This window comes from Trichosurus vulpecula, chromosome 6 (genome assembly GCF_011100635.1).
Source record: "Trichosurus vulpecula isolate mTriVul1 chromosome 6, mTriVul1.pri, whole genome shotgun sequence".
Classification (NCBI taxonomy): domain Eukaryota; kingdom Metazoa; phylum Chordata; class Mammalia; order Diprotodontia; family Phalangeridae; genus Trichosurus; species Trichosurus vulpecula.
This window is the reverse complement of record NC_050578.1, coordinates 209,445,649-209,463,570: the sequence shown is the minus strand read 5'-3', so window position 1 is coordinate 209,463,570 and position 17,922 is coordinate 209,445,649. Positions and strand designations below refer to the sequence as shown.

The 17,922-nt window shown below is 38.7% G+C and overlaps 1 protein-coding gene across 2 annotated transcripts in view; it reads left to right on the top strand.

Moving 5' to 3' along the window:
• The window catches only part of GRK4 (G protein-coupled receptor kinase 4), a 146,388-nt gene extending 133,822 nt beyond the window's left edge, over positions 1 to 12,566 (top strand). For both annotated transcript variants that reach the window (XM_036765505.1, XM_036765504.1), the window contains 3 exons: positions 6,895 to 7,032; positions 9,712 to 9,843; positions 11,239 to 12,566. In XM_036765505.1, the coding sequence (XP_036621400.1) occupies positions 6,895 to 7,032; positions 9,712 to 9,843; positions 11,239 to 11,292 (324 nt within the window). In that variant the 3' untranslated portion in view covers positions 11,293 to 12,566. The remainder of the gene's footprint in view (positions 1 to 6,894; positions 7,033 to 9,711; positions 9,844 to 11,238) is intronic.
• The last annotated feature ends 5,356 nt before the right edge of the window (positions 12,567 to 17,922 follow it).

Below are 17,922 nucleotides of genomic sequence, written 5' to 3'. Positions count from 1 at the left end.
CCTGTGCACAGCATTCCATCTTCTCCGCCTGAGTCATTGCATAGGCCCTCCCCGGTACCTGCTGTGTTCTGCCTCCCTTTCTCACTTCCACCTCTTTAGAATCCCTCCCTTCTAACCGCTCACTGCCACATACAAGGAAGTGTACCTGCCCAATTTACAAGTACTTCCTACACCCCACTAAAAATTACTGTTTACTTTGTATTTACTTCTCTGTGTATGTGCTGTTTTCCCCCAGTAGCATAAGATCTCCTTATGGACAGAAACTGTTTCCTTTTTATCTTGCTATTCCCAGCACTTAGTACAATACCTGGCACACAATATGTGCTTAATCGAACCTTGTTATGGTTGAAGTTCACAAGCTTTTCTCTTGATGATATCAGTCACCTCTATGTTGATGACTCCCAAATCTAATCCTGATTTCCTGACTTCTAGCCCTTCATTACCAAAAGTGGAACGTTTCCCGCCTATATGTCAAATGTCCTTTGGACATTTTCCTGCCCAAAATATATCCCTCCACAAAGCTGTCCTCTCTCTACACTTCTCTATTTCTATGCCCACCCCGCTCCAGGGGCAGTGCCACAATCTTATTAGACATTTGTGTTCATAACCTTAGAATCAACCTTGATCCTTCTGTTGTCCTCACCCATCAACTGTCATCAGTTGCCAAGTCTTAATCTACCTTCACACTGTCCTTTACATATACCCCTTTCTCTCCAAATATATATCTATTACCCAAGTGAGACCTACATCACCTCTTGTTTTGACAATTATAATAACCTTCTGATTGATCTCTCTGCCTCCATGCTCTCCCTACTCCAATTCCATGCTCTATGCAGCTACCAGAATGATTCTTGCTAAGGCATAGATCTGACCATGTCATTCCCTTGCTCAAAAGCCTCCAGTGACTCCCCATTTCCTTTAGGATAAGTTCCAAACTTCAGCTAACCTTTCCAACCTTAGATCTTTCCTTCATTATATTCTTACTAATTGTTCTCCAAACTCAGGATGCCATCTGTTGCCCTAAGTGCATTTTCACAAGCTATCCCCCACCCCCATCTTGTCTTTCAGGATCCCTTTATAAGCCTTCTTCCTCACACGCTCCTTCCATCTTTTTGCAGTCCTAGAAATCTTTCTCCCCCAGCATCCCTGATTGTCATTCCCTGTGGAGGATATACCTCCTGTACCTTGTCTTCCCCCAACCCACCCACCCCATCTCTTACCTCTCCCCCTACACACACCCATTGAGTCAGTAGGAAGAAACGAGCTTATTCCTTCCTCTCTACTGCCACTTCTACATCTTCCCTTGAAAAACACAAAAAATCCCTGGCTCAAGGGGCTTTTACTGAGGGAGAGGGGGAAACAACATATATGGAAATCAGCCCTAGAAACTGGACTGAGAAGAGTGTGGATCAGAATATGCCTTGTGTAGAAGGGGGCACTTGAGCCAAGCTTGGAAGGTAGTTGTGAACTCTGTGAGGCAGAAGTGAGAAGAAAGCTTATTCCAGACAAGGAAAGCTGCCAGTCCTAAGGCACAGCCTGGGGAGAAGGAATGACATGAAGTGTATGCAAGAATATCATGCAGTAAGCCTGGGAAGAGAAGTTGGAGCCAGACTGAGAGCCGCTTCAAATTCCAAACAGAAGAGTTTATGTTTTATCGTAGAGGTTAGAGGCAGCTTCCTGTGTCAGGCAGGGACACGGGCAGACCTTGTTTTAAGACTGTCAGCTGGCAGCTGTGAGGAGAATTGCTTAGAGGGGGGAAGAGCCTGGGGACCAGAGATCTGGTAGGAGGCCCCTGTAGTGGTCTAGGGGGAGGTAATGAGCACCAGGACTGGGGTTGTGACCATGGGACCTGTTGATGGGAGCCAGAGGCAAGAGTTGTTGTATAGAGAGAATCAACAAGGCTTGACTTGGCAATGGGAATGTATTTAACCTTGAGAAGAGGAGTCTTGGGGAACCTTGGTAGGTGTGTTCATGTATTTTGGGGGCAAGGGTTATGGAGGAAGGGTTTAGCTTGTTCTCTTCTGCCCCCTGTACAAAACCAGGAATAATGGAGGGAAGTTGCAAAGAGGCCAGTTTAAGGCAGAGATCAGGGAAAATTCCCCATAGTTGGAGCTGCCCAGAGGTGAAATGGGCAGCCTCAAGTGTGCTGGGTTCAGAGGGCTGGGCAGGGGCTGCCAGTGGGGGTGTTGTCATGGGGTTTGGATCCAACTTTGGATGAGGTCAAGGTCTTTTTGAGCTCTCAAACTCTGTTTTTGTGGAAGGATCACGGTGCCCTCAACAGAAATCATGAAGTTAAGAACAAGAGATGTTGTTTAGACAAACATGCCAAGGCCTCTTTAGGAGACGTTGAATTTCAGATGCACAGAGTTTGAGGCTGGACATACAGACACATCTTTGAATTGTACCAATCCCTCCTCCCTCGCTTGTTATATTTGTCTTGTAAGTATCATGTGAGCCTTAAGGCAGGGACAACTTCACTTTTATCTTTGCATCCAAAGTGTACTTTACTTAGGCTGAAAGAATCACAGCTTTCTCTTATAGATCATGAGCATCAGTGGAATTTTCTTTCAGAACGTCACTTTGTTATTAACAGTTTCCTTTTTTAAAATACAATATACAGCCAAAAAATCCAAATATTTGTTGAATTTGTATCTGAATTCATACGCTATTTTGTGGGTGTAAGAGATCTATTTCTGCCATGGAGGACATCTGTTTCAGTGGCTCTGGATATTTCTTGATTCTGATTCCTGGGTTCATTTTTCATGCCACCCAATCCCAGAAACATAGACAAAGTAATGCAATGTCTTTTCCCCCACTTTGAGCCTCAGTTTCTTCACTTATAAAATGAGAGCATTAGGTTAGATCTCTTAAGAGCCTTCCAGTTTCATTCAGTTCAACAAACATAGATTGATGCAGTGGATAGAGCACTGGGCCTGGACTCAGGAAGACCTGAGTTCAAATCGAGGCTCTGACAGTAGTTTTGTGACCTGGGCAAGTGACTTGACCTCTGTTCACCTCAGTTTCCTTCACTAATAATAGCACCTACTTCACAGGGTTGTTGTGTGCACAGCACCTGGCACACATAGTAGGAACTTTGTTAATGCTTGTTTCCTTCCCTTCCTTTCCCTGTACATGAAAGGCACTCTACCAGTTGCTGGGGATATAATAATAGATACAACACAAAAGCTGCTCTCGTGCACTTTTAGTCCAGTATGACAAGGAAATGTACACAAATAATTGTCATAAAGGAGAGTGAAATAAGTGCAGAAGAGAGGTCTAGATAAAGTTTTGGGGGAAATTTGAAGAGAAAGATCACTTTCATGTGGCAGAGACTGGGAATGCTCCCTGGAGTCATTAGAATCTGAGCTGGGCCCTGGAAGGACCACAGAGGTGGGGTAGGAGGTTGGAGCTCATTTTAGACACTGTAAAAAGGTGCAGGAGAGGAGAGAATGAGATTATTGGATGAATGATGGTAATACCTAGGTATTCATAGTAGTGATGATAGATTCCCTGCTCTTGAAATTATATAGATGCCATATCTGCCTTGCCTATGACCACTGGGAAATGGGCCCAAGGATCAGAGTAGAGTAGACCTCTTCCACCCCCCATGGGAGTGGCACTGGGTGAGCAAGGGGGTGTTTAGCATGTAGCTGGAAGTGGGAAAAGTGAAAGGCACTCTTTATGAAAGGAAAAAAAAGGATCCAAAAAAAAAAAAGAAGGAAAACAGGTGCCCACACTTGGAGAATGACTAAACAAATTGTGTTCTAGTAATATAATAACATATTATCGTGCTATAAGAAATGATGAATATGAGGAATTTATAGAAATGTGGAAAGATATAAGTTGATTCAGATAAATAAAAACAAAAAGTAATATGTACAACCACTATAATAGTTTAAAACCACACAAACAAGGCCAAGTCCAGATTTATTTAACATCCCGCTTTGGTCCCTTCCAGTGGAGGGGCAGAACGTGGCATTGGCCTCGTGCCTTGTCACTTTAGTTCTGCTTTGCTGCGCTGTTTTACTTTGTTACAAGGGAAGTTTCAGTGAGTGTGTGGGGAATACCGTGGGAAAGGACTGTGGTGTAAAAATCAAAGGACAGCAATGAAATTTTAAAAGTAGATAGCATATGAGCATCATGCTGATGATGATTAGACTGCCTAAAAAAACACATGGCAGCAATATATTTGAATATGGAAAGGAGTGTTCATGTATGTTTATAGCTATATAAACATAATATTTAAACAGTCATTCATCTTCATAAAAAGCTTAGGTTTCTTGACACAGCATTGTACTCAGTTTCCTTCGAAACTTTAAAGAGAAGCTTTCACAGTGTTCAGAGCCCTAGATGACTTGTCCTTAAATTCCTTGTTATAGGGAGCCATGTTAGTGGCTAGTGGAATATATTAGTTAATATATTAATATATTCCAAATGGAATACTATACCTACAAAAGAAAGAGTGATGATATATATCCATGCCATAAATCTGAAGAGAACTTGGAAAGTCCCAGTGGTGCCTAGGATTTATCAGTGGGACAGATGGAAAGTCTCAGGGGGCCTCTGGCTGAAGCCACAGGGCAGATAAGGCCCAGTACCAAGGGGAAACACTTCTGTTCATCCCGTTGTTTGCCACTGAAAATCCAGGTCATGTTAGTGTCATCTCATCCAGGAATAGTGGCCAGCTTGCTATTTTGAAATTTGCTATCGATAATACACCTGTCGTTCAACATTTAACACCTGGGGCCTGCACTAATCGGATCCAGGCACCTTTCAGAAGCCTCACCTCTCAATGGCTGCTGATAGCCAGCCTTTGATGGCAACATCTTATGTTAGCCTCCCAGGCATTGCAGCATACAACACAAAGTCTTCGCTTCGTTTTGTGGCCATGACTGTTCTACACTCGATATAATGGAGTTCATTCAGTGTCCACCTGATGTGGTCAGTGCAGGCCCATGAAGTCCTACATATGCATGGTTTTTTCCCCCATGAGCACACATGGGAGGTTTTGCCATCTTTACTTCTACAGAGATTCAGAGCATATTGAAACAGGAATGGTGGCTGAAAAGGCATGGACAGGAGGAGGAGTTTCAGGGAGGACTGTCTCACCCTTCCAGCTCCAGAATTTCCTCCTCCTCAATTTGAGGTTGCAGATTGGTCTGAAGAAGAGGTACTGCCAGGGCCTACTCAGCAGTTCCCTACTGAAGATCAGAGGGCTCAGCTTGCTACTGAGGATGATTCTAAAACTCCTCTGTTTGATGGGTAGAAACTACCACAGAGGGGCCTTCAGTTTTAACCCAGACGGCCTTACTTACTAGTATTGATATATACTGAAGGAAGATAAACCCTGGTTTCTTAACAACACCCAAGTTAGCTTTCTTAAACATTAGTACCATGACCCTCAAGGTGTGTTCTGCAGACTGCTCTTACTCCATAGGTGGTGCTTCTGCCAGAGGAGAACATGTTGGTGTGGCCACTGAGTTCTCTGCTAGTTCAAGGACAGTCAAAGTGGAGACTGTGTTTGCCCTGCGTTAGACACAACTTGAGAGCACTTGTCACAGTTTGGATAAAGGGTAAGACATAGCATATCAAGAAAGGAAGCAGAAGTGAGCATGAGGGAGATCCCTTCTCCTCAACATTGGACATCACACCTTCTGCCAACTAATGCAGTGGGCAGGTGGTGAGTTCCTTAAGAGCAGAGCTAAATGATTATCAGATAGGGATATTGTAGAGGGAATTAATTAATACTACCGGTGGACTTCCGAAGTCTTTTATTTAGTGATTCTACACCCTACCTGCCTCTCCTCCATCTATAGCAAAAAAAAAAAAAGGTCAAGAGTCTGATGGCCAGTGTCTGAGGCCATGCCCCACAAGAGGTTTATATGTGATGGCAAGTGGGTGGGAGATAACATCCAAAGTCTCAGACTAGAAATGAGAAAAAACTAGCATTTCTTTTTTTCCCCACTTAATAGTATTTTATTTTTTTCCAATTACATGTAAAGATAGTTTTCACCATTCTCTTTTATAAGATTTTGAAAAAAAATTTTAAATAAAAATTTTTTAAAAATAATATTTTGAGTTCCAATTTTTTTCTCCCTCCCTTCCCCCTCCATAAGCAAGCAGTCTGGTATACGGGCTATACATGTACAATCATATTAAACATATTTCCACATTAGTCATGTTATGAAGGAAGAAACAGAACAAAAGGGGGAAACTACAAGAAAGAAAAAAAAGAATCATATGCTTCACTCTGCATTCAGATTCCATAGTTCTTTCTCCAGATGTAGATAGCATTTTCCATCACAAGTCTTTTGGAATTGTCTTAGATCATTGTATTGCTGAGAGGAACTAAATCAAAGTTGATCATCATACAATGTTGCTTTTACTGTGTACACTATTCTTTTTCTGCTCACTTCACTCAGCATCAGTTCACGTAAGTTCAGATTTTTCTGAAATCTGCCTGCTCATCATTTCTTATAGCATAATAGTATTCCATTACATTCATATACCACAACTTGTTCAGCCATTCCCCAATTGATAGGCATCCCCTCAAATTCCAATTCTTTGCCACCACAAAAAGAGCTGCTATAAATATTTTTGTGCATCCAGGACCTTTTCCATTTGTTATAATCTCTTTGGGATATAGACCTAGTAGTGGTATTGCTGTATCAAAGGACACGAACAGAAAAACCAGCATTTTGAACTAGAGAATTGATTTCTTTGTACCACTTTGCTCACTATAGAGGAGCATTAGGTAAATTGTGTGAAATTTTGCTCCAGCTTTAAAGTGAATTGTTTAAAAATACATATGTATTTTATGTTCAAAATATATTAGTTCAAGGTAAGCAAGCAATTATGCCATTATTAATGACTTTCTTCTCTTTCTGTTCATAGCCACGTGCAGTGTATTGTAAGGATGTTTTGGATATTGAGCAGTTCTCGACAGTAAAAGGAGTGAACCTGGATACTACAGATGATGATTTCTATTCCAAATTTGTTACAGGTTGTGTCTCCATCCCCTGGCAAAATGAGGTACTGTACCCTTAAATTAGGTCACTTTAATAGCTATAAATGAAGGAAAAATGTCAATTTATCTTCAAATTTCTCATACCCAACTAATATCACATGAGGGGTAGGGCAGGAGGTATACAAATCAATAACCATAAGAGTGCCGCAGTTAGCAATTGACTAGAAACATGAAGGCTTCATTTACTCTAGTTTGTATAAAGTGGAGCAGATGGTGGCCATCTGTTTGCTTAGCTCAGGATGCTGGAGAATTGCCCGCAGAACCTGTAGCCTCTCTTAAGGCTTATTTCTACAGTGAAACTAGGAATCCCTGTTATATTATAGTCTTCTTTGTAGGTATGTGTATTCTCTGTTTGAAAGTGCACCATTATTGGGGTGTGTGTGTGTGTGTGTGAGAGAGAGAGAGATTTGTATCTAGGTAAATAATTTAGTGTATTTGTAAGGAGGCAGTATAACATTTTATTAATGTTTTTCAAGTGATTCCAGAGAGATTTTACACCAACCTTATCTGTATTGGTATATACATTTTAATTTTATTTATACAGTTAAGGAAATGTTCATTGTGAAACCATAGGAAATGACAGAGAAAGAAATTTGAAGGACTCAGGAGGTACTTCAATTCAGCAGATATTTATTAAGGATATACTACATGCAAAGAACTGTGCCAAGTGCTAGAAAGGAAATATAATCATTAAATAAGATAGCAGCTGTGCTTTGGGAGGCAGCAGGGGTTACATCTGGCTCTGATACTTAGTAGCTGGGTGACTTTGGATAAGTCAGTCAGGCTCTCTGACCTTATTTTCCTTATGTATAAAATGAGGATAAACTAGATGACTTGTCATTTCTTTGATGAAGTCTGTGATTATGTGATTCTTACAGAGCTTTCATTCAGTTAGAGGGGAATGCTTACATACATACCAGTAACTAATACAAAATAGTATGGAATATAAATCCACAAGAGAGGTACTGTTAGGTCCCTGTTAGTGAAGATCACTTCCATTTGGGAGAATCAAGGAGAGGTAGCATTTGTTTGTGATCTTTAAGGATGGGGTAAGAGTTCACTGGCTGTCAAGATGAAGAAAGAGAGACTAGTATGAACAAAGACCCCAAAGTTTGAAATTGTAGAATGTATATAAGGGACAGTGAGAAATCTGTTTTGACCAAAGCAAGGATCAGCAACTTTTTTTGAAGGAGAACAAGTTCTGAGCTTTAATAGCTTTAAATTTTACTAAGACTTTTAGGGACACTTTTTTTTTTCAGTAGGTATATTCATACATAGAGGAAGTATGCCTGGCACAGTGAATAGAGAACCTGCTTCAGAGTACAGAAAACTTGGGTTTAAATCTTGCTTCTGACATGTACTATTGTTAAAATACACTTAAGAAGTCTGAGGCAGGTCATGTAACCTCTTGGTGCCCCAGCTTCTCTCTAGGACTGTGAATGAACTGCAAAGCAGTTGAAAATCTATGTTGGTAGAAAGTGGTTCCTCACCAGAATTATTTAATACCAATGAAATTATAGGTTTGGTCAAAAAAAAAAAAGATCTAGAAAGACATAATGATTTGTTTCTGAAAGGGTCCATGTTAGAAGAACATGTGTGGTCTAGTAACAAGTGGTGAGAGGACCCTTAAGAGTTGCCATAGTCTTCTTTCATTAACACATCATTATGGTGTTTCTCATTAATTAATTATAATTAAAGAAGGTAGAGCAAGCTTGTCCCTAAGAGTAGTCGTGTCAAACTCAAATAGAAACCAGGACCACTGATCCACACATAAGGAGCACTCGAGGCAGCTTATTGAGTGAGTTAGTTTTAAAGTACAATGCTGTCTCTTACTTTATTTGTATTTATTTTGATTTTCCAATTGCACTTTAATCTGGTTTAGCTGTACTTGAAAGTTGCCAGCACATTTGACACTTCAGTCTAAGAGAATAAGGACGGGACCAGAAGGCAAGGAGGAGGGAAGCATAGCCAGAAAATATCGTGGGAATTACTGAATAGAGACAACCACTACAGACAGGGGCCTGAAGCACTCTCATTTGAGTGTAGAGAGTGGGAGTGTTCTGGACTTTATTTTAAATTAATGGTAAAATATAAACTATATAAAAATATAATGCTAAAATACAAATTCCACTAGGTTCTATGTGGATAGAGGGCAGGGCTTGAGAACAGTAAGCCTTAGCTTATTTCTCAACTCATTTCTTAAGGCATTTGAAGATTAACTAGATTAATCAGCACATAGATTCAGATTTACTTGATAATTTTGGATAACAGAAGCATAGGTTACAGGCCCTTTGGTTGAGTATTAATAGATAATAGCTGGAAAGGTTTGATCAGGGCAGGTGGTAGTGGACCTTAAATGCTAAACTAAGTTTGAACGTTATTCATTATGCATTAAGGGATTGTTTAAGGGTGAGGATTGAAGGAGTGACCTGATTACGTCTTCACCTAATAAAAATTAATCAAGTAGTGAGACAAAGGATGGATTGGGACAGAGAGACCACTTAAAAAGCAATTGCAGTGGTCCAGGTGGAAAGTGACAAAGAGCCTCACAGGAGTGGAGCCAGTATGTAGTTCAGAGGGCCAAAATCTTAGTCATCGGCTCGGGGATTTATGTCTACAAAATTAATTTTGGCTTCATAGTTTATCATGATTATTTTTTCCTATCACCTCTCTTTTGGATGCAGATGATTGAAACAGAATGTTTCAAAGACATCAACGCATGTGAAAATGACAAACCAACATCATCAGATCTAGATGTTAACAAGCATACTCCAAGACCAAAGAGAGGCTTCTTCCATAGACTCTTCAGAAGAGGGGTAAAAATCTTCCTGGGATAGTTTTCTTTAAGTGTTAAAACCAAAAATGTATCTTATTAAGGATTTATAAATAATTATTTTTCTTTGAACTTTTAAAAAATGTACCCTTTATAATAAAATCAAAGTTCAAACATCATTTTAATAAATAGTACAATGCCCAGTTGAAGTTTTCAGTTACAATTTGCATAAAGACTGTAGAGTAATACCGTATTACAATTAAGCATTGCATAATAGTTAAGAGTTACTGCTTGGGGCAGCTGGGTGGTGCAGTGAGTAGAGCACCGGCCCTGGAGTCAGGAGGACCTGAGTTGAAATGCGGCCTCAGACACTTGACACATGTACTAGCTGTGTGACTTTGGGCAAGTCACTTAACCCCAATTGCCCTGCCCCCCCCCAGAAAAAACAATAAACTTGCTGAAGGGCTATATTATTGGACCTCATAAGTCACTTCTACAAGAAAAATTTTTTTGAAAACAAGAAATTGTCATGTGTAAGACAGAATTTCTGTTGTATTGAATTTAGAAATCATAATTCCCAAGTGAAGATTTTTCTATTTGTAAAATATTTTGTTTTAATAACTTTGAATTCATCATTTCATCAGTGTAAACTGTTTATCCACAATGTGATTTTTAAGCATGCCCTTCTCTAAGCCTGAAAATCCATCCAATATGTTGGAGGCCTTTTCTTGGTCCTAATTATATATTGTGGATAGTGGTGTAGAACTGATAAGCTATTTTTATAATCTGTTATATCTAAATTTGACTCACAAACTTTATTGTAGAAACTAAAGGTCATTATTAATACTGTAATCAATATAAGGATAAAATCACAGTCCTTGGTCGTAGGAATTTTTTGTGAACTTTATTTTGCTTGGGTACCAAATCCTATTTACCAGGAGAAATTATTATTTATAATCCACTGTTTGATCTGGTGTGCTCCTAAGGTGAAATGTTTTTCAAAGTTTAAAATAGACTGCTTTAATAAGTGTAGTATTTCCATATCTCATACATAAGGAACTGAATGTTTAAAAAATGTTACTATTGTTAAAAAAATTCCATGCTAAAATGTGATCATTGTATATTGATTTTAACTGATCAAATGTGTAAGTGTGACTAACCTATAAAAGTAAACGGAATTAAAAACATGTAATGAAGCTGAGCCTTTCCTGTTGTGAACAGCTTGTTTTATATACATGCTCATTGTGAAGAGAATAATGGTCTAGTTCAAATAGACTAGGAGAAAAGGATTCAGTTTTTTCATCTTAAAATTGTTAAGATGAAAATTGTCTCAACCTGAAGCCAAATTGGAAAATTGCTCAATATGCCATAGAATTTAAGTTCAAATTAGTTGGCATTGAAACATTAATTAAAACAGCTGGTCTGCTTTTTTTTGCAGGTCTGTTTTAAATCTGGTTACAGTGATGATGAAGAGGAGCCAACGAGACTTTAAACCACTGTATAGCAGCCAAAAATCCGAATGCAAATTCTGAATATTTTATTGTATCTATGAACTGTAATAAAAATTTTATTATAAATTTTAAAACATTCTGTATGAGTTTACAGATTTTGTACATTTGTACTTAAATTATGTTCAGATGTATATTTTCACTAAAGCTGTATTGAAGAAAAAGCCATAAAATACCATTTTGCTGTAATACATTCATTGTTATGTATTCCAGTACATATATAGATATAGCCATGGCTGAGCACATGTGAGGCGTGTGTATGTTAGCTAAAGTAACTTGGGAAATGAGTACAAACGTGTTTGGTGTGAGAATCAACTTAAATCACAAGTTATTATTTATGATTGCTCAGAATCCTTATTGAGCTTTTATGCAATAGCAGGGAATGGCATTAACTTCCTGGATTTGTACTGACTTCTAGGACATGGGGAAAAGATTCACTATCCCTCTTCTCAGGGTACATTCAAAAGTACAAAAAAAAATCACTTTATAGTTGTAGGGGAAGCGATGAATGTTGTACAGTGTCTTTTTTTTATTAATGTAGCGCAGTTCTTTCAGAGGTTTGTTTTTGTTGCTTCAGTTGTGCTCTTGTGATTCACATATATATCTGCCCAGAGAGGTATGGTATGTATATTCCCTTTCTTATACCAATGTATTTTACCTTCATAATGTTGGTATTTGTGTGGCTGGTTGTGGCTTTCTGCTAGACTATATTTATCTGCTTATTGAAAGATAGTGTGGTTTCCTGTGACTCTGGAGTCACAGCCTTGGCAGGCATTAAGAGGGTGCTAACCAAGTGCTGAACTTTTCAAAAATTTGTTTTATTAAAGTAGCATTATGGGTACTTTGGTTCCTCAGTTTGAAGCCTCAAAACCAGATTGGCAGCTGGATATAAAGTTCTTAACAGTGTAAAGACTTGCTTTTATGTTTCATAAGTAAAAAAAAACAGCAAATGACAGGGGAGAGAGTCCCAAAACAGTAGTTCCAAAAAGATATGTTTTAGTAGCCTATATGGGAACAAAAGCTGTCACTGTAAATGTAAAATAAATATCATTTAAAGGTGCTTTGGCTTTCTACAACATTCATTTTACTAATAAGAAACTCAGCTTTTCATAAATTAATACTGCCAAAAGATTTGTGATACCCAAATTAATGATATAATTGGGATAAAACTTGAAAGACTATTGTGCTAGGAAGGACCTCTCATAGAATTTTTTTAACATTTTCTTTTTTCTCCCAATTACATGTAAAAACAACTTTAGCATTCTTTTTTCATATTTTTAGTTTCAAATGCTCTCCCTCTCTCCTTCCCCTATTCCCTCATTGAGAAGGCAAGCAGTTTAATATAGGTGATATGTGTGCAGTCATGTAAAACATATATCTGTATTAGTTGTGTTGTGAAAGAAAACATAGACCAAAAATAGAACATTTAAAAAATAAAGTTTTAAGAAGCATGATTCAACCTGCATTCAGACTCCATCAGTTCTTTCTGTGGAGGTGGATAGCATTTGCCATCATAAGTCCTTTGGAATTGTCTTAGATCATTGTATTGCTGAGAATAAGTCATTCACAGTTGATCATACAATTTTGCTGTTACTGTGTTCACTGTTCTGGTTCTGCTCACTTTGCTTTGTATCAGTTCATGTAAGTCTTTCCTGATTTTTCTGAGAGCATCCTGCTTATCATTTCTTATAGCATAATGGTATTCCATCACAATCATATACAAGAACTTGTTCGGCCATTCCCCAATTGATAAGCATCCCATCAATTTCCAATTCTTTGCCACCACAAAAAGAGCTGCTCTAAATATTTTTGTACAAATAAGTCCTTTCCCTTTTTAGTTTTTTATCTCTTTGGAATACAGACCTAGCGGTGGTACTGCTGGGTCAAAGGGTATGTGCAGTTTTATAGCCCTTTGGTCATAGTTCCAAATCACTCTCCAGAGTGGTCGAATTAGTTCACAACTCGACCAACAGTGCATTAGTGTCTCAATTTTCTCACATTCCTTCCAACATTTGTCATTTTCCTTTTCTGTCATATTAGCCAATCTGATAGGTGTGTTTTAATTTGTTTTAATTTGCATTTCTCCAATAGTGATTTAGAGCTTTTTTTTCCATATGACCATAGTTAGCTTTTATTACTTCATCTGAAAACTGACTCTTCATATCCTTTGGCCATTTATCAAATGGGGAATGATGTGTATTCTTATAAATCTGACTCAGTTTTCTATATATTTGAGAAACAAGGCCTTTATCAAAGAAACTTGCTATAAAAATTTTTTCACAGTTATATTTACTGTATGTTTTCCTCCATCTTATTTGCCCCCCTGTTTATCCTACTCTCTTTTCCATTTGGCCAATTCTACTTTTTAAGGAGTTCTTTTCTTTAGTGAATTTTTGTACATCTTTTTTCCATGTAGCCAATTCTGCTTTTTAAGGAGTTCTCTTTAGTGGATTTTTGTGCCTCTTTTGCCATTTGGCCTATTTTGTTTTTTAAGGCATTATTTTGTTCAGAGTGTTTGTGCATGTATGTGTGCCTCCTTTACCAAGCTGACTCTTTTTGCATGATTTTCTTGAATCATTCTCACTTTTTTTCTTAATTTGTCCTCTACTTCTCTGATTTGATTTTTTAAAGTCCTTTTTGTGTTCTTCCAGGAATTCTTCAAAAATTTTCTAGTTTACACTCAACAAGTAGCCAAACCACTTCTACTTAAAATGCCAGCGATAGGTAACTCACTGCTTCTGAATGCAACTTATCACTCTTTGCACAGCTCTAATTATAAAATTTTTTTCTTATATTGAAGTGAAATATGCCTCCTTGTTAGTTCAACCATTGGTCCTAATTCTTTTTTTCTGTGATCAAGGAAAACAAGTTGAATCCTTCTAAGCTCCATTAGAACCCATAGAATAGTAAATTAGTTTTTGGTTTCCCAATCAAATTCTTTTCATTCTGGCTACTAATATTTTTACATCATCTGACTGAAACTTTTCCCAGCCTAAGGTCTATTAAAATGGATAAATTCTGCCTAGCCCAACTCTACCAAGCAGGTTTACTCTTTTTTATTTAATTCATTTCAACAAATGTTAGGTGCCTGATTAATAGGAGGTAGTCTTCTCCCAATCTCTGTCCTCCCTTGAATGTACTGGAAGCCTTTCTACTATTTGCTATGTAACAGGCAGGTTTTAGGCTGTAGCAGATTATCCAGTATTTTTCAAAATGTTCGTTAATCTGTCAATGGGATATTCCCTTCATTGATGAGGACTGCCTTCTCCCTGCCTCTTCCCCACCCCTTCCCTTTTATATTGGTTCATGAGCAGCAGTGGCCCAAAGAACTCATGATTTGATAATAAAGCTTCTGATGATGACCCTCTCCACTTGTCATTAATTACACTGGTCTTTAACAGTGTAGCCATAGACCCTGCTAGAACCTTTCTCAGCTTGGCATAGGGAATGGCCAGAGTTTATACTGTGCTGATATAACTTTCAAGAGCCCAGAGTCACCCTAAACCCTACTTTAAAATATCCAGAATTTCTAAATTTCAATTTTTGGGGGATCAAAAATGAAGTCAGATTGAAATTTTAGGAGGCACAGCTACCAGGCACTTTTTACTGTGGGCCCATCAGTTAAGAATAGGTGGATTTTGCAAAGCCACAGGAATGTTTATTACAATTTTTGTGGTCAAAATGAATATTATATTGTTCAGATGTCCTGATTTCATATGTGTTATATCAGAAAAAAGCAGAACAACTTAGTTTGTGCTATAAGGTCCATAGTTGATTGTTTTTATGGAGAGACATGAATAAGACCTGATAGATTTGGGATAGTTTACAAAAAGGACCCTTTGTTTTTAAATCTCCACATTCTGGGCTTCTTAGGGATGAGTAATTCACTAAGCAAGCAGCTCTTATTGCTCTATTTTAAAATCAAGTTGATTTTGAACCGTGCTTCTAGAAATAAAATGTGCGTCATTGCTTTAGTGGAAATAGATTCTCCACAAATGTTCACTGGATTCTCAGGACTTGGAGGCCAGACCCAGGTTTGGGAGGAATGTACTTTAAAAGGAGCAAGGAGTGAGATAGCTCAGATTTGATGACTCCATCAAAATCTTGGAAATGCTTGATTTTCAGCCAGGGTAAGCAACTTGTACAGATGCCAGAGTTATCCCCAACGCTGTTTTGTATTGGTTTTTTTAAGTGATTTTCAGGGTGGAAATTAGAGCCCTGGATTTAGGGTCATCAAACCTGCAGCCAAAACTAGACTTTATTTACCATGACCTGGGGCAAGTTATTTCACATATGTTTCCTAAACCAAAATCAGAGTAGGTCCAGCAGTGGGCCCAACTGGACATGACATTTGTTTGCTTGAGATCATATTTGCCCCTGTATATTTTTTTTTTAAGTATACTGTCTGAAGAAAGTACTACCTAATATCTCTTCTAGGTCTAAACGTTATTAAACTAATGGAAAAATTGGGACAATGCTCACCAGGTAACTCCTTCAGCTACGGAACTCCTACTCCAGAGCCCAAACTCCCCTGATTGGAGATTTCCTATCCAGCTGTATCTAGGATGTCTCCAGCCTTGCTCCACTCTAAATAAACTCAGTCTATCTTCTCTCATGGAGCTCTGAGGCGACCCCCTCTGGTCTATGCCCCAGAGGATTTAATCCTTTCAACTCTGGAATTCTCACTCTGGGGCTTGTAAAGCCCAGAGTGATTCTTATGGCTCACAATAAATGGTCCTGTTTCAGGCTGTTCTCCAACTTTTACAGTTTGGGAACCATAATCAAGTCCTCCTGTGCTCTCACTATACTGACCTCCTTGGCTTAAGTCCCAACTAAAATCCTGTCTTCTACAGGAAGCCTTCCCCAGCCCTTCTTAATTCTAATGCCTTCCCTCTGTTAATTATTTCCAAGTTATCCTGTACGTAGTTTATTTTGTATATGTTTGCATATTGACTCCTCCATTAGATTGTGAGCTCCTTGAGGGACAGGGGCTGTCTTTTGCCTTTTTTTGTATCCCCTGGGCTTAGCACCGTGCCTGGCACATAGTAGGAACTTAATAAATGTTTAGTGATTAATTGATTTCTCCCACCTTCTGTCAGCTTGCCTGAAGGAGAAAGGCCTGAGATGAGTACTTAAAATTCAGATATTCTTGAAGGTGGCCCAGTCCTCCTTGATAATTCTAGAGGAAGCCAACACTGGCCATACTCATAACCATTCTTTCTATAAATAGCATGTTCTTCATCCCTGGGATCTTTGAAGGGCACCACCCAGACCTTGAAGGTTCTTGAACTCAATGTCCTTGATGCTGTGCTCACAGAACAGGTCCACCAAGTCCATTCCCCCATGTCCTCTGCTAGGTGCCCTTCTATAGTTCTTGCTGCCACTCCTTCCTCTGCCCAGCCCCACATGCCAGACATCATCCCTGACATCTCAGCCTCCATTATCCCAGCTCAACTAGCGTTTATTAATACTTTCATGTTCCAAGCTCTATACCTGGGAGGGATAACTTTGGGTTAAGATTACATGACATGTTATTATAGAAGTGCAAAACAGGGGCGGAGGTGAAAACAAGATATGCAAAACAAAGCATTATGTGATGTCCAAAGGGTAAGACAAATATCGACAGCATTTTAAGAGTCCTCACTTTTCTAAGCTATTACCTTTCCAAGCAAATTGACTTTGTCCTAAAAGTCAGTATGCATTTATTACTATGGGCCAGGCAAAAATGACCTTGTCTCTAAAACCATCTTTCCCTCCATAACCTGTAGCCAAGAACTACAGCTCAGGGCTTACGTGACATAGATTCAGTCTTTAGGGTTTTCTCACTAACAGTCTCCGGTATAGTCTTCCAGACTGAAAGCACAGTCTTAGCTGGTGCCTCTTTCACCCCTGCTAGTTCTGGGCTTGCTTCTGTGTATCATGGCTCTTTCCCTGACTATTCCTTGGGAGGCCCATGTTGTCTCCCTCCTTAAATGGTGAGCTCTCTTTTGCCTTTCTTTGCCCAGCACATTTTGGGCACTTAATAAATACTTACTGACTTCAACTCCTGCTGAGACCAGGAATTTCTCCAGGGCACACCCACTACACTTGAAAACCAGTCCTCCTGATTTCTACATTACTTCTCATGAAACCACTACCCTCTGCAGTTAATTTATTTTTACTCCATAACTCTTCTCTCTTACCTCTCATAAGCATTTTGCCAAGTCTAGTTGAGTTGACCTCCACAATACCTTTCATCTGTCCCTTCACCTTAATTGTGAATTGTTTAAAATTCCCTGGTATATAGTATATATTGCTTGAAGGGAAGGGGAAGCAGGGGTGAGCAAAGTCCTTTTCCCTTGAAATGTGATTTTTTTTTTCATATTAAAAAACAAACAAACAACCAAACACTGCCTCAGTGTTCCTGTCTACAATTCTCCTTGCATGGAGTAATATTGCAGACTCATCTAATGCTACATCTCTGGGACATATTATGATTGAATTATTGACGAATTATTTGAATTAAGCAATAACTAAAATGACATGTGTTCAGCACAGAAATAGATAAAGCTAATTTTTTTAGTAGAATTTCCCAGCTCCAGTCCTTGATGGTCATCTTTTAGGTATCAAAATAA